Source organism: Barbus barbus (assembly GCF_936440315.1).
Source record: "Barbus barbus genome assembly, chromosome: 26".
Lineage (NCBI taxonomy): Eukaryota > Metazoa > Chordata > Actinopteri > Cypriniformes > Cyprinidae > Barbus > Barbus barbus.
In genome coordinates, this window is record NC_136754.1 from 29,030,365 (window position 1) to 29,048,519 (window position 18,155).

The 18,155-nt window shown below is 35.3% G+C and overlaps 1 protein-coding gene across 2 annotated transcripts in view; it reads left to right on the plus strand.

Annotated features, from left to right (window-relative positions):
- Nucleotides 1-18,155, plus strand: part of LOC306846542 (adhesion G protein-coupled receptor L2-like) — a 135,189-nt gene that overhangs the window by 11,255 nt on the left and 105,779 nt on the right. For both annotated transcript variants that reach the window (XM_079379988.1, XM_079379989.1), the window contains exon 2: nucleotides 13,723-13,926. In XM_079379988.1, the coding sequence (XP_079236114.1) occupies nucleotides 13,851-13,926 (76 nt within the window). In that variant the 5' untranslated portion in view covers nucleotides 13,723-13,850. The remainder of the gene's footprint in view (nucleotides 1-13,722; nucleotides 13,927-18,155) is intronic.

Consider the following 18,155-nt stretch of genomic DNA (forward strand, 5'->3'; position numbering starts at 1 on the left):
ATAGGTTGTGTGCTTTATCACTGTCACCTATAATTGGTTGTCAACTTATACACTGCAAAGATCAATATATCGGCCGATATTTGGCATTTTGTGGTTATCGGCATCGATCAATAATGTAAGTGGCTTTTGCTTCCTTTTTTTTTTTTTTATTTGAACAATTTCTCTATTTGTGAAAATTCTATAATAGGCTTACAGAATCCAAAAGTTGCATTCTTTTTTTTTAAATTATTTTTAAAATATATTACGTAAAATACATTTATTAATTGAATTTAAGCAATTGCTATGCATATATTTTTACTATTTGTAAATAAAATAGCGTGGTATCATATCAGCCCTGCTCTCTAAGATATCGGTAATCAAAAATCCATATCAGATTTTAGCATTGCTACATGCCATATTAACACAATTTTATGCTATTTTACAGCATTTTACCACCCTTCCCAAAGCGAGATTAATTAAAAGCTCTCTCAGGCAGATTTTTTATTTTTTTTATTTAGCTGTTGTGTTTTTCTCTTCAGAAAATGCATCCTCCTTTTGCATTGCTGAAAAAGCTCTTGAAGCGGGTTCATACAGACAGGTGCTTGGGATGGTTTCTCTTCAGTTAAAAAATGTTAAGTCAGGCATTTTAATTACTTTGCAAGTTAGTGTAATCAGTCTTGGTCATACAGACTTTCATCAGGTTAGAAGAGGACTAAATATTAAGCTTGCATGATAATGGTTAAACCGTTGATCATGACAATTTTGCTAAAAAAAAACAAATTTTGTATTTTTATTTTTCCTTTTCATCAGAATTACTGCACTTTAACATAAGCACAAATCAAGAGAACATCAACATGGTTTGCTTGCAGATTTAGTCACAGCAAACGACAACATGAAAGTCAACAGTCTGGCTGTGCTCTTTAATTTGAGCAGAATATCTCAGTAGAGATCGCTAAACTCCAACTTACAGTGTTTTCAGCTCATCAGTGCTTTTTCTGTAATGTTGAGAGAGCGTGCGCATGGTTGCCACATTGGGAAGATTAACTAAACCACTGGGCAGAAAATATATCCATTTGAAATGGAAAAACTCTGATTGGAGGATTTATAATCTTGTAATCTGGCAACCACAACCATGAAAGCTTGTGGAGGCTTGTTACAAATGCAAGATAACACAAATACCAAATTAAAATGGTGTTTTCAGGATAAATAACCAGCAGGCAAATATCGCAAATGGTTATTAGAAGTCATGATCACGATTAAAATACGATTGACTGCACAGCTGTATATGTGTGGGTCTGCTCTAAAGTCTAATAATGAATTGCTCCGATCAAAAAAACAAAAAAACAGACCTTGTTCTCATCATGTCTTACTCATCTGGGGTTTGTTATACTGCTTTTTTCCTGAGCTGTCACAGGCTATGCTAACAACCAAATAGTTCTTTTAGTTAATGCTACTAATGAGTGTGAAACATTGAATTATTTGTTTTTGACTGGGGCGCGCTGCACTGCCTTGTTCTCTCTGCGGTAACTCAGGGAATCTGTGCAGACACAAGAAGGAATTGTGTTCTGGGGGACAGAAGAGGGAAAAGCAGGAGTGGAGGATTGGGAGCAGAAAATGAATTCGAGTCTTGCCATCCAGCAGAGGCTTCTCTTTTGTCCATTTATCATGAAAGTTATTTTCTTTCTTTTTGAATTTCAGTTCAATAGATATAAATCTAATGAAGCTGCACTTTTGTTATGCTTTTCTTTGGCATTTATGAACAGAACATTGTTGAAAGGGAAAAAGAGCAAACTATCTGAAGTACATTTGAAAGAGTAGTGTCTTCATTATTAATGTGAAATGTAATGCATTGCTTATTCACTCTTAAAGATGTTAAGAAAGTTTTGGTAACCCTTTACAAAGAGGTTTCATTTATTAACATGAACTGACAATGAAAAATGCTTCTAAAGCATTTATTAATCTGAGTTTGTTAAAGGATAGTTTACCCAGAACATGCATTTGCTGTTGTACTTACTCTCAGGCCATCCAAAATGACTTTTTTTTTTCTTGAGTAGAACAATAAAGACTATTTTTAGCTGAAACCGTGATCCTTGGTGATTCATAAAATGTAAGTTAACTGCTACTGTCACATTGAGAGTCAAAGAAAGCATATCAGGCAACACAAAATGAACACCCATAGCTCCTGACGATATATTGAGGTCTTATGAAGCAAAACAATCAGTCTGTGCAAGAAACTGAACATTATTTGTAACATTATTAGCTGTAATCCAGAGCCTCAGACAAATGTCCGGTTCACGAGTGAATCATTCTTTTGAACCGGTTCTTTTTAGTGAACTGGATGAATCAGTTCATCAAATCAGACTGAAGCGTCTGAAACAGTTTGCAGCTCGAGCAGCACAGATCTACAAGTTACTCGATCAAAACTCACTTTCAGACGCCTGACAGTCACTCCGACTCCAAATGAGCCAAAACAGCGGCTAATCTGATCCTGTGATGATTGAACTGATTCAGAGCTCCAGTTCCTCCAACAGTCACTGAACTGAGGAAACCGTTCGACTTGGACCGAAGACTGATGAGCTGCTGATATAGGTGTGCATGATAAATCACAATGAAATCGGAATCGTGATTAGCCAAAAGCTGATTGTCATGCGCATCTTTCTGTGATCAGTAGTAAATCTCCATCTGAAGGCCAGAGAAACTCCAAATACGCCCCGCAGAAGAAACCCAGCTAAATAAACAGATTTAACTGCTTTCATTGATTCAAAGTGATTAATAAACACACGAGTCACGACTATAGCAATATATGGTTTATCTGAGTTCTTCTTATAATTTTCCTTATAATAAAGTATAATAATGCATTGCTTGGAACACTATGAAAAATTGTGTGCCTTATTCTGTGTAAGAAGCCACATCATCTCACTGAGGGGTTTATTTCAAACACTCGACTGACGTTATGAAGTAGGTTTGGAGTAAAAACATGTTGGTATTTTCACATGCTTTCAGACGGAGCAGCATTTACTACACAGAGCCGTAGTTCACCGAGAAGCTACGCTAACAGCTGTCATTATTACGAATGATTTCTTCGATTTCATAATTGTGCGATTAAATATCTTTCATAATTGTGCGATTAAATATATTTGTCTGCATTAAATATTTTTTATTTCTTTTTATTTTAGTTTATTCATTTTATATGCTTTAGACATGTAAAACATCCACATTTGTCATCATTATTGGGTGCTTTAATAATATAATTGCGTATACATTACATCATTGCTTGATTATGGGAGTGAGCTAGAGAATTGAACCAGTTTATTAAAACAGACCGTCTAAAAGAACCAGTTTGTGGAAAATAATCAGATTTTCCCGTTTGCTCTTTGCTTCCTGAGGCTCTGGATTACAGGTTATAATGTTGTAAATAACTGATTGTTTTGCTTCATAAAACCTCAATATATCTTCAAGTTCAACACTCATTGTAGTATATAGAGTCCATAGTTGCGCACAAATATAAATACCATGGCTTAATACAATTGGAAACATTACAATGACTTTGCCAAAAATCACTGATGTCCATCAGCTAAGGTGGAGCTGGGGATTCATAATGTATGGCTGATGAATGAGGAGGAGTACATTTAAAGGGCCACTGTAAGAAGCGTCTGAAACGGATTGGAACGCATCAGATGAATAATGTGGCCTGCCAGACTTAACGCCATGCTTGATGCATTACAAAAGAAATAATACAGTTAGAATCCAAACGTTATATAACCAGCGTGAAACCACTTGAATTTGTGCTGAATAAGACAGGTGAGCTCATAAATTTGGATTAAGTCAGCTTTGTGTTCTGTTTGCGATCTGCTTACACAGTTTCCCACGAATCGAGCAATATTTCATGAGTTATTCCACTGCACTGCGCATGGAAACTCTCATTTCTCTTCCACAATCCACACTCACATCTCACCAGCTGTGTTTTTGGGAGGGATTTATTTATACGTTTATTTTCTTCCTTTCATTCACTTTTAATCCCAGTATTAGCTTTGTTAACTGTGGTAAGGTAAATTTAATGCCATGGACCAAGTACCGTTTTACTTGTCAAAACAACAAAGCATGATCCGATATCGAGCTTGAGAGTGCAGCTGTATGTACGACTGATGGTGCTGCTAATGCTGAATTTTAGTATTGATTATTTTAAATCAAACTCATATGTAGGTCAGGTGGTTTATATTGTTTGTGAACTAAAAGGTTCTCTGTTGATCCCATTGTGTGAAACTGTTGAATGTGGTCATTTGTGTATAACTATATGAAATTTACAAATGACATTAACATAATAGAATTTCCCTGCAGCATTTTAAACTGTTTTTGTGCATTATTCTTACAATTTAAACACATTTTGTTCCATGTGGCATCTATTGGTAACACTTTATTTTGATAGTCCACTTTAGACATTCTACTAACAGTGAGTGACTTTGCAACTACATGTCAACTAGCAGTCATTAGTACGGTGGCCGAGAGAGCTCAACGTGCTGCAAATAGATAAAACACCTGCAAATAAAGAAAACAACTTCCTCAATTTTACAACGCACATGCTGCAAATGCTCATAACACAACCCAAAAAAAGAAACGCACTGCAAATAGAAAAAATGCCTGCAAATTAAGAAAACAACTTTTGTCAATTTAACAACACACGCGCTGCAAATGCTCACAACACAACAAAACAAAGAAACGCACTGCAAATAAAATTTATTTGGTTGTGTTGTGAGCATTTGCAGCACCTGCTGTCAAACTAATAAAGATGTTTTAATGATTTGCTGGTGCTTTTTCTATTTGCATGTGTCTTCTGAAGTTGCAGCGCGTTGAGATCTCTCGGCCACCGTACATTAGAGTATTAGTAGACTGTCTGCTTCATATCTTCTAACACTTTATTTTGATGGGTCCACAACATACTGACTATTAGAAACTTTGCAAGTATACGTCAGCTTATTCTACTAACCCTAAACCTACCCTACTGAGAGTTAGTAGACATGTAGTTGCAAATTAATGAGACTTAGTTGACATGTAGTTACAAAGTTACTTATAGTTAGTAGAATGTCTAAAGTGGACTATCAAAATAAAGTATAACCCATCTATTTTATAGGTTTGTGTAGTTATTGCACATTTTTCGTCAGTATTGTTTTATTGATGGTATATTTGATTATTTTCACTTGTTTGCACACTATCAGTAACTTTGATATTTAAGGCCTTATGTCAATATTTAATAGCTTTTGTAGCTTTTTTTCTTCAAGTGCACTGTCATTAGGGTGGTACATTTTCAAAAGTATTTGCCTTTTTACCCCAAAAAGATACATTTTAATGTCTAAATGGTACATTTTGAAAGGGTATTGCCCATGTCAGCTCTTGTACCTCCGTTTCTGACTGTGTGAGACAGGTTTTCGTAATTAAACATTTGCTTACTTGCAGATCAATACTTAGCCTATTTATTGCCTGCATCCACTAATCTTACTTATTGATTAATGCTGGATAGTTGACAACATTATATCAGATTGATGTTTAGTCTATTTATGCATGTCTATCTATCATGTCCTGTCCTATAAAACTGCAAAAAAAGAGTAATGATCCACCAATCAATACTTTTACTTTAACACTTTAAAAAGTAAAACAAGTTTATATACGAGTAATTTCATTAGGGTGTTTAGTGCTTTAGCTGAAGCGTGTTTTGTCCACCATTGGGAAAACACTACTTACTGAGCTGGTTTATGAGTCAAGCTTTTACAACAAAACCAGCTTTCCATTGTTCTCTGTGGCAGCATAAGGGTGTTAAAATACATAAAGCAATAATGCATAAAGGAAAGATTTTATTCTGAGGAAAATGCACAGGAGATGCACATTTTGGTAAATTCTTCTAATCACATAAACCAATATTTTTTAATATAATTAACCTACAAACAATAAACCAGGGATAGACAATCCTGGTTAAATGTATAGACTTTTCTTTCTAAAAATAAAGAAAAATGAGATACAATTAACCATTGGCAAAAATAAACTAAACTGTCTACATCTTTAGACCATAATGTGTTGAACACACTGATCAAAATCCCATTGATGTTTTGGATTAGTTGTGATAATTTTAGAAATCCATGATTGATGGAGAAAGAAATTTCATCACATTCGCGTCTTGAACAGAATCTGTGTTCTCTCAAAAATGAAGTTATCGTGTCAGTATTATGGCAGTTGGGTTACTTTTTTGACACTTTTATAATCCTCGTTTGAAAACAAATTAAAAATACCGCTTCATGTCTTTAATTAGCTGCATTTGAGCTCAATTTTGGATGCAGCTTTACATCTCATTTGTGCCCGTTTCGCTTGCTATGCATGCATGTGTGCATTCTTTATTTTCTCCCATCTTGGTCCTGGCAATTGAAAATGAATTAACATTCCAGCTCTTTATGTTCTGCTTCTTTAAGCCTGTCAAGAATACTTGGAGACGAACCCTGAGAGGTCAAGCGACACTCACTAGTTGTCAATCTTCCTGGTTGACCCGCCCACCCTTTTCTTTTGCTTTTCCATTCTTTTCTTCCCCGTTCATTCAGTTCCTCCCTGTCTTAGAAACTCTCAGGCATTCTTTCGGTGGGCTCTGAGACAGGAAGCTCTGGGATGAATGTCACACTCACAAACACAGCCATATTTGATCTCGAGTCCTCCTGGCTGCATTTCCCCCACCTCTTCATTTTATGGAGCCAAGAAAACAGACAGAATCAGCAGAATTTACTGTATAACGCCGAATGTCATGAAACTTGGCAAATTTGAAATGAATAAATCAAAAGTAGGTCAGTACACTTAATAGACGCATATTAAACCCGACAACCCATCAAAATAAAAGGTCGGTTTAGTTTGAAGAAATTGATTACTATTGTACAGCAAAATGAACAACAACAGTAATAGTAACAATAATAATTATTATTATTAATATTATTAATTAACAGTTAATTTTAACAGTAAACCTCTGTTGTGCTGCACTTTGTTCGCCTAAAAATGAAAGGAATTGTTTGATTTTCGTTTAATTGTTTTTTAAGAGTAAATTGATTAAATTTTCATATGCCTTAATTTGATTACCAGCATTTTTAATGAATGCATCTTTATGAAATCATAAATCCACACAACACAGAATATAATTAATAAATAAACATTTCATAGTGCCTAATTTGATAAAAAAATGTGTTAGTGTTTTAAAGCTTCAATTGATTAGACATGCTGTTAATTAAAATTGAATTAAACCGTTCAAATTGAGCCCCAAAAATTAAAACAGAAGTCACAGAATTTAGACATAAACATATTTTTTGTGTTACCCTTTTAATACAATTTTGTTAAAATTTTATAAGTGCTGTTTGATTATTAAAATTGAATTTAACCATTAAAAGATAGTCTAATATAATATATTTTATTATTAATATGGAAAGTGGATCTTATGACCAGTCATATTTAACCAAGAATTTTCAAAACTTTGCAAAAAATCATTATAAAAAATGTCCAGTATTGTGTCTCCTTGGTATGGAATCAAATGCTTGATATTGTCTCACCGTGCATGTTTCTGTTATTTCATATCTCTCCTTCATGCAAAAAATCTGGCCTCCGTCAGGAATGGTGCAAAGCTCTCTAAAGCTAATCATTTAATCCTTTTATTTCAAGTCAGAACAAATCCAGTCTGAAATCTGCAAAACAAAATGGTGTTTATGGGGATGATAATGCTGGGCTCCTGTGATTTAAGCCTCCAGACGTACAGTGAGCATGTTTCCCAGCAGTGTGAGGGTTTGAGAGGAATAAAGCATGTTGAGAGACTCCTCCACGCTGCTGGTCTGCCAGCATCAGCGTCTTCAGTCTCAGCGGGTTACGTCCGAGATTGCAGATCACTGAAGCTCTCTAAAACGCTCCCTGAATCTACAAGTGGGATATTTGGAATCCTAATCCCATAATGCAGTGCGTTAAATGGTTTCCTACATGAATGCACAGTAAGAGATAAGGCTGATTATCTTTATATGATTAGGCCTTGATTCACATAATTAAGTGTATTAGTGAGATGTGTAAATATTCATCCTTAAAGGAATACTCCACCCAAAAATGGTTTATCTAATCATTAACTCACCCTCATGCCGCCCCAGATGTGTATGGCTTTCTGTCTTCAGATGAACACAAACCCACATATTTTTATAAAAATGACCCATTTCTGTGAGTCCATATAAAGCGAGCGCAGTGCTAGTAACTGATTACACGGTCAGATTGCAAAAATGAAATACTTGTAATTATATATTTTTAAATACTTGTAATCAGAATACAGTTACTTTTTACTGATTACATATTATTTACGTGGTCACACAGCGTGCATGTAAACAGGAATAATAGTTCATATTTTTTATTAAGTGTTTTATTTTGATTGTTGTAATTGTAAAATCTACAGTTTTTGTCATGTAACCTGGAAACGGTAGCGGATTACAATTTGTGAGTAATCTACCCAGCTCTGTGCGAGTTTATGGATCCCTCAAAGCTGATGCTTCAAAAACCACACAAAACAAACACAATGGGAATCCATATGACCCGAGTTGATGAATTTATGTCTTCTGAAGCATTATTGATTATTCTCAAATCGTTAAGATTATTAATCACAATTATTGTCATTTTAGATTTTTTTTTTTTCAGAATTATTGCTCTTTTTACATAAGCACAAATCAAGAATATCATGCATGGTTTGTTTGCAGATATAGTCACAGTCACAGATTGGCTGTATTACACATTTATTTGAGCAGAATATCATCAGTGTTTTTTCTATAATGTAGAGAGAGAGAGCGTCTGTATGGTTGCCAGGTTGGGACGATCAATACCGAATATGTATTCATTCAAGAGAAATGTTCTGAAAGGGGGATTTGAACTGTTGATATCTGGCAACCACAACCATGAAAGCTTGCTTGTTACCATGTCAAGACAACGCCAATGCCACATTAAAATGAAATGCAGACAATTATGCTTAAGAAATTAAGAGAAGAAATAATTATCACGATTAAAATACGATTTATCATGCAGCCTTGGATTTGTGTGTAAAAAATACACATGCCAGTTGACCAGAAGTGATGGTTTATAGTGTAAAAAGTTTAAAGCAATATCATTTTTTCATACACACCTACTGTTTTACTTCAGAAGACACTGATTCATCAACTGGGGTCATATGGATTACTGTTGTGTGGTTTTTAAAGCGTCAACTTTTAGGAAACAATGCACTTGCATTATAGGGACTCCGAGATGGATTATTTTTCACCAAATCTCAGTTTGAGTTCAGTTGAAGAAAGAAATTCATACATTTGGGATGCAAGAGTTTGATTAAATTACAAGAGAATAAACTTTTGGCTGGAGCATCTGTTTAATTCTCTGGGTGCTTCAGAATTTGCAATGTTGTTATTTAGTGTTCAATGTGCCCTTGCTAATTATTTACCAATAAACGTGTTTAATTAAGTACAAGTGTTTGATTTCTAAAACAGCACTGCTTCTGCATGCCAAGGTTGACGCTGTGCAAAATAGTTTTTGTTCTGCACCAGTGTCTGATGTTAAATGCATCTGCAAGAACATTTCCTGTTTTGAGACATAATTAATTTTGTCTTCTGTATGGAACATTTTGTTCAAACTTTTTCTGTCTCTCTTCATCCATATCTGTAGAGAAGTGAAATTGGCACAGTGTTTATATTTGGGTTCATTATAAAATAATCAGTGCACTTGATGATGAGGGCGCTTTGATGAAGCACACTTCAAAGTGCACCACTGCACAGGATTCCCTACCTGTGCCGTAAACGCTGCGCCAGTGCAGTGTGGATGTTTTGAGGAAGATGAAAGCATTATGTAGTTTGCGGGTGGGTGTATGTGTGTTTGTGCACATGCACACGTCAGTGGGAATGAATTTTTGAACAAAGTGAGCCTGACATGTCATCTGTCTTCAGCGTTTGGCATTGTGTTATAATGAGCTCGGGCTCCCTGATGTCTCAGATATTGCCTTCTACCAAAGCGGGCAAAGAGTCTGAATGTGTTTGTTCCCGTGAGATAACAGGAAAATGCAAACACACGCAAAAGAGAGGTGATTTTAGTAGTTTATCAACTGAACCTGTTGCCACAGTAATTATGATGTACCTCAGGGTGAGCCGAGGGATACGAGAGATCTGCCTGTAATCTTCATAAACACAGAGTTTAAAGGTAGACCAGATATGTCAATGCAACTCAGAGATCCAGAGTTACTAAGCTTGAAATCCATTGCATCCTGGAAAAAAAGATGGTATTAATGTTGCACATTAGGATTACGACTGAAGGCTATTTTGAGGCCTACAGTAAGATCCAGAACATTGGTAAAAGGTTTAATTATTAATTAAAGCAGCCTTGGTGAGCAGAAAAAACTTCATTATTTGCTCAAAAAAATACAGTAAAAGCAGTAATACTGTAAAATATGATTACAATTTTAAAATAATGGTTTTCTGTCAATATATGATCAAATATAACTTATTCCTGCAATCAAAGCTGAATTTTCAGCATCATTACTCCAGTCTTCAGAAATCATTCTAATAATTATTGATACTCGATTAATAATGGTTCTTATTATTATTGATGTTCAAAATGTCTACTTTATATCTTTGTGAAAACTGATACATTTTTTCAGGATTCTTTGATGAATAGTTCAAAAGTACAGCACTTATTTAAAATGTAAATGTTTTGCAACATTATAAATGTCTTTACTTCTGATGCATCCTTGTTTGAATATAAATAGGCTATATTAATCTTTCCCACCCTAAACCTTTAAATGGTAGTTTATCACACTTATCACAAAAATATTAGGCAGCACAACTGTTTTCAACAATTATAATAATTAGAAATATTTCTTGAGCTGCGAATCAGTATATTAGAAAGATGTCTGAAGGATCATGTGACACTGAAGACTGGAGTAATGATGCTGAAAATTCAGCTTTGATTGCAGCAATAAATTACATTTTACATTATATTAGAATAGAAAAGAGGGTAACACTTTATTTTGGTGGTCCCTTTTGAACATTATGTTGATACTAAGTAATGTTGCAACTACATGTCAACTAACTCTCATTAGAGTATTAGTAGACTGTCTGCTTCGTATCTACTAACTCTTTATTGTGATGGTCTCCCAACAGACTTTCTACTGACTGTAAGTAACTTTGCAAGTACATGTCAACTTATTCTAACCCTACCGGTCTACTAATACACTACTGACACTCTAATGAGAGTTAGTAGAAATGTAGATGCAATGTTACTTATAGTCAACATAATGTGTTAAAGGGACCATCAAAATAAAGTGAAACCGAAAAGAGAGTTATTTTAAATAGACAAATTATTTCACAATATTACAGCTTATACTGCATTTTTCATAAAATATATTCAGCCATTGTGAGCATAAAATACTTCTTTTAAAAACATTTAAAATGAGTAACTATTCCAAATTTGAATTGGCGGTATAAACAGATTCCAAAACAGATAAGAAATGATTCTGCATTAGGGTATTTCTGTAAAACAGCCTCTTCTTCTGAGTCATAACAGCCTAGTGTTTTGGCTGTGAGTTTTGCACAGACAAGCAGCACAATCAAACCAAAATCTGGCTTGTAATTGAGATCGATTTACTCTCTCCAAGGCAAGCCTTTCTCACACTCAGCTGAAGTTCAGAAACATTTTGGTATGAGATGGCTTGATACGAGACAGTTGCTTTCTTCTTGCGTGAAGTAAAACAAGTTGGAGTCTCGGTATTCTTTTGTTTGTTTGCTTCTGTTGTATTGGTTGACGAGTTGATTTGACAAGGTCTATTCCTGTAAACCATGCCGGTTTTTGGCTGGTAATGACGCTTTTCTGTATCACTGGCGTTGGATATTTAATTTTGCACATATCCTCAGTTTTTACAAGTAGATTTTATCTTTACAGTCATCTAATGCTCACTCTTAAACCTTGATGTGTTAATGTAATTCTGATTGAAGTGGGACTTCGAAGAGCTCGTCCCTTTTTTAAAATATCTAGTATTTCATTTACATTTACAGCCTGGCAAAACTGCATTCGATAGCTTGTGACAGCCACAGTCCTGTTAGATTCTCTCTTTAGATTTGATATAAAACTGTTACTACATCTAAACAGCGCTCATTTTTAGTAATGGTTATGATGTGTAGTTTGATAAGCGAGTCTGCATGGCATCAGTCTTAGCTCTTTTTGTCAGTGCTGTTTATAATGCAGATGATGTTTAACTGTTTGAGATGTTTGATCTTCTCCAGTGCAATTTAAAACAGAATATTCTGGGTAGAATTCAAATGGCTCGGATACGTTTGGAGGTTATGATTAGCTTTGTGCCGCCTCGTCTCTGCAGTAGGTTGCGTGCCAGACTTGGAAAGCGTAATTGCACTGGCTGAATCGTTCTCTGTGGAAGTAGCTTTGTAGCTACATGTCAACTAACTCTCATTAGAGTATTAGTATAGCTAGTAGAATGTCTGAAGTGGACTATCAAGGTAAAGTGTTACCGAATATGAAAGGTGTAAACAAAGGGGCGGGACCTTCAAATTCTATGCAGTTGTTTTGATAGAGGGAAACAAGCTACAATTCTAGTTTTAACATTGTTTATTCTTCAGACATTCCCCTTTGAATACAATAAGCATCAGCTGCATGCAAAGTGACCAACATTTAGTTTTCAACTGCTGATGGGTATTATTAATTCAACAATCTGGACATGGAGTTCAATGCAGATGTTTTGATTGAGGGAAAGAATATACATTTATGATTCCAACATTATTTGTTTTTCAGACATTCCTCTTTAAAAAGAAGTGTCCTCTGTATGCAAAGTGACCCACATTCTGATTTGATCACTGAAAATTTGTACAATTTAAAAGGTTACTCCTGGAGTCAGATTGAGATCGCAGTATCTCTGGAATTGAACCAAACAGGGACTTAGAAAATGAAAAGTAAAAAAAAAAAAAAATTGACCCAAAATCTAAAAGGGCATTAAGATATCTTTAATACTTCTTGAGCTACAGGCATCCAAACTTTAGAAAAGAAAAACTTGAAAAGTGCTTTTTCCCGTTTTTGAACTGTCAGCATTGGTTTATAATGCAACATGGATTGTTAAAGTCAACAGATTTTACTAACAGACCTACCAATCTGTGTGTAAAAATAGTCTAATGATGCTACAATCTTTCTGAAGTCATTTTTACACCCCTGCAGTTTGGCTCCGAATCTCAGGTGAAAACTGTAATTTTGACCCCTCCTCTACAAAACAGTGGATTACTCATTAAATGTTAGAAATTAATATGTACTGCCTTTCATCACTACACATGTTTATCTTTCTTCAAAAAAATATTTATACATATTGACAAAATCAAAAATTTGAGCCAGGGACCTCTGGTTGAGTTGACATGCAATTAATAACTTATGTGACTTCAGATTCTGAGAGTTCATATGTGTAACATTTTTGAAAAAGGATTGAGAAAATAGCGAGATTTAAGCATTTACGTGCATTTCCCCCCCTTTTGTTTGGATTATTTCAGATCTACGCCACCTCCTCCAATCAGAATCAATACAGTCATATTGAGCCGTCAATCCCAAAACATCAATTCGATTGCAGACGTAGAGTCTTTTGAGCTTTTACAGCTTGATGTTGATGTGATATGATTTCTGTTTTCGTGATCCCATTTCACACTGCTAATTATTTCATCTTTAATGTGCTTTCAGATGGAGCATGAATGGTGAAAGGTGGAGAACAGCAGATTGCTGATGTCTGCGTGGCCTGCATACTGTCTAGATCCTCTTTACAATCTAAACCATTGTCCAACATCTGGAGACGCTCTTGAATAACCAAAATGGCAACTTCACTGTGGAAATGTCCGCTGCTGCATGGACTTGTGTTAACTGTGATTTTTATACAGTCTTCAGAAGGTAAGACCATCTCTATAGACACTATAACCTGCTGTAATCATGTTGTACAACTGTGTTTAGTGAATATAGTGCGCCTTCCAGCTAAACATGTTAATGGAGGCGGTTCAGATTAGTAGTGTCATCATTCAGCTCATGTCAGTGCAAATCAATAACAGTGTGAAGTTCATCAATTTGAAATGTTGGTGTGTTTGGTTTTAGTTTGCAAATTGAATATGTTCTGCCTTGATTCTGTTATTTCATAGTCCTGCATAGTCAATACTGAAATTGTAGACATGTCTGTTGAGCGCATAACCTCGAATGGCATTCAGAGTTGTTTAAGTTAGTCAGAATTCACTCAATACTCAAAGCACCAGAGATGTGTGATCTCCTCAGTTTGAACAACAAGGAATGAACATGATGTAAATAATTAATTTTGCAGTGTAGGTCAAGTCATATTTCACTGCAAAATGAAAAGACAGAAAATAAATGTAACAAAAAAAGTTTTTATGATGGATAAGTTATTAGTACCTCAGTTGCTTGCTTTTATTTGAAAAACGATTTAGTGTGATGAAAATAAATTGTGAAGTACGTTTGTAAGATGCTACACATTAGGTGGAGCAGGGATCATGTTTAGGACCGTTCTTATTAGAGACACGCTAATATCTCAGACACTGTGCTGAAATGCCATACCGCCAGAACTGGAAGTAATCACTACATTAACTGCATTATTTGGCTGGAAACTGGAAAAATGCAACTATGCAGCAGTGATGATTTGGGTCTGTCACAACCTTCTATAAGCAAAGCGATCACACAAACAATTACAGCACTTTCAGAACCTTATTGTGTCTTTGTTCACTTCCTATAAAATGTTAAGTTTGACAGCATGGTAAATAAAAAATAAAGAATAAGAGAGAGTATGGTCAAACAGGAAAAATTAAGGCTGTAATTTCAAAGTGAAGGCTTATAATATACCCTACTCTTAAAAGCGCTCTTTTATTTCCTTCTTGGACAACCAACCAATCACAGTCTTCAAAAGATTGTGTCATACATAGCAACGGGGTCAGTCCCGCCTCCTCACTAAGATAAAAGTTTTCATCTTTTCCTCGCTCAGAGTTGCTCTCAGATTGGTCCTGAATCACTTTTAAGCTAAGACTCCTTGTTAGAAATGTTTAAGCTAAATTAGGAGCTCTCTAAAAGGTTTCTTACAATCTTTTAAGAATACGGGCCCAGAGATGTGTGCTCTCCTCAGTCCTCTCATTATAACAGCAAGGTATGAACATGATGTAAATAGTTCATTTTGCAGTGTAGGTCAAGTCATATTTCGCTTCAAAATCAAAAGACAGAAAATAAATGTAACAAAAAAAGTGTGTTCATGATGGATAAGTGTTTTAGTATGGTTTCTGTTTTTTTGGGGTTTTCAAAACTAATGTGAGACCAGTGAGGTGCTAATTCGGCGAGAGAAGGTGTCAATAAAAGGTCCGTACACCATACTAATCAAGCAATTACAACTGTTAATTGTTGGTTCACACAGCTGATATCAATAATACAGATAATGATATAGGCAAATGCATAAAATAATAGTGATTAATCAAAAATAAACACATTAAAGAAGGATAATCATAAGCCAGTGCATAATATATGAATGATCATGAATAAATGGATAAAAGATGATGATTATGAATGAATAATACACAAATTTGAGCATATACTAGAACTAAACCCCAAGCAAAGTATTATAACAAATATACAACCTCAGAACTGTGCCATCATCTTCACTCTTCAGACGACTGAGGGAGCCCGTTTCAGTCACAGTGGAAGACCAACACCTGTCCGAGAAATGCTGGGCGACGCGCGCTTATCCTACGGCTGAGCTTCCACTGTTTCTGAAAGAAACCCCATGTTTTATACTTCAAAATTAGGTGCAGGTTAAGAATAACCCTCCAAGTGAGAGAGAAAGCAGGTTGGCCAGACTCGCTCCCCCTCCCAGTTGGGTGCACTCATTTTAGTTACCAAAAGATGAAATCCAACATCTCTGAGGTTTCGCAATAAGTGTGTATTGTGCCAGAATTCTGCACCTAGATGATCAAACGACAACAGTTTCCAACCTTATCTTGAAGGTCAATGTACCCCTTCTCTTGTGCTTTCCCAGGAGATTGTGATGTTGTTTTGCACCAGTTGCAACCTTGCCCCTAGCATTTCAGTCTCTAAATGTTCATCCGTTGAGCGCAACACAAAAAACAACCCATCTCTTACAATAAGTAAAGTTATTAGTACCTCGGATGCTTGCTTTTAATTTGAAAAAAGTTTTAGTGTGATGAAAAGACATTGTACTTTTGTAAATAAAGGTGTTATTGCTCTACAGAATTTATTTAAAAGAAAAACTATTCAAATCAAAACATTCACATACCCTCTGAGCAGGTGCGTCTTTTGAATAAGTAAATACAGTTGCACTTTATTTGGCAGTACTTATAGTGTACCTATCTAAGAAAGTACTGGTAATATAAGGTAACTACATGGGGTAGGGTTCGGTTCAGGGTTAGTACCTAGTTATTATAATTACTATCATAAGTACATAGTATGTACATTAGTAACAGTACAGTAAAATAAAGTGCTACCATAATTACCTCATGGCTGTTAAAAAGTATGTTCTATGTAGTATGATTGCAATCCAGCTGTGCTACATTCTTCATGTTGTTAATGTCATGTGATCTACCACAGTCAGTTGCGTCACTTTGCTGTCATTCATGGCCTCATGGGATAGTAAAGTGTCCTTTGGATGCACAATTCAGTATCTTCTGGGAATTAGTAGGTCTGCCTACACTGTAAAAACTGACCGTGAATTTAACGGTAAAAAACTGAACATGCTACAGTAAAAACCTGTTAAATGTTTAACGGTAAGTTCCTGTTTATTTACAGGGAAAACCCCTAAACTGATGTTTCCAGAATTCCCTGCATTGCATTTAAATTTTTGTTTGAATTTGATGTTTTTTCTTTGAAATAACTGTTTCTTCTTAGTTTTTCTTATCAGTTATGTTTATTAGGGTTGTATGTTACATCTAATGTTGTTAAATGAATGATTATTGCATATTTCAGTTTAATGAGTCTCACCATGGTGGTGTTTAGTGCTTGTGTGAATGACACTGTGCACCTTCTTTCTATATATGTTATTATTTAAAAGCTGCTTGTGATGGGCTTTGGTTCATCATTTGACTTTCTCATCACCACCTGCATTTGGTGGTTATCAGTGCATTACAAAGGTACAAAACAGATTTCAGTACTTCAATAGGTTGGTATATTAACATTATATCAGTTAATGAAATTACGGTATTTAACTGTAAAGGTCATTGCACACTTAGTCCGAAATTTTTGCACGTTAGAAAATAAATACGACCTCACGTTGTGTCAATCACGTTTACGCACTGCCTCCGAAACTTTCGTCCGTAATAAAAAAAATTTGTATCAGGTTCGATTTTCTGCATTTTTGCATCCGTAGCATGCATTTGGATAGGAAAGGATGAGGAATATGGAAAAACACGTGAACATTTCAGACTCGTGTGCAATGACCTTAAATTTAAGATAAAACCTAAAATGTTGTTACTGTATTTTTTTACAGTAGAATTCCGGCAACCACAGTTTTTTTTTTTTTGACGTTTTTTTACCGTAACTTTGTACGGTTTTATGAATACTGTGAATTTGGACATAATACACTTTTCACCGCTACTGTATAGTAGGGAATTATGCATATTCAGATTCAGCCAATGTCTTATTTTAGTTTAGTTTAGCTGCCCCCTTTTCTCCCCATCATTTCCTGTTCTTCTTACTCTCTTTTGCTGTACTATGTTATGAATAAAACTGGCAAAGCCAAAAATGAATAGCTGTTGAATGCAATCTGTATAGATGTCAGACCAGCAGTTGTGATTTTTCACTGGATTTGCTGATTTGCTGACAAACTCTGAGCATGTGTTACATGTATTGTGCATCTTTTCCAATGGAGTGACAGTTCTCATAGTCCTGATGAGTCTGATTTGGTGAGGCTTATTGTGTGTGAGAAACCGTTTCATGCTGTGCTTGTCTTTTATTTTAGTGTTTGCTAGCTCATGCCTGAATCATGAATATGTGACACAGATATCATAAATTATCACTGCATTGCCATGGGAAAAGTGTGAAGCACACCAGAGATATGATTTATCCATCTTACACGGTTTTGCCTCAATTTCAGTCATCCATGAAACAAGCCATATCTCCAGCCA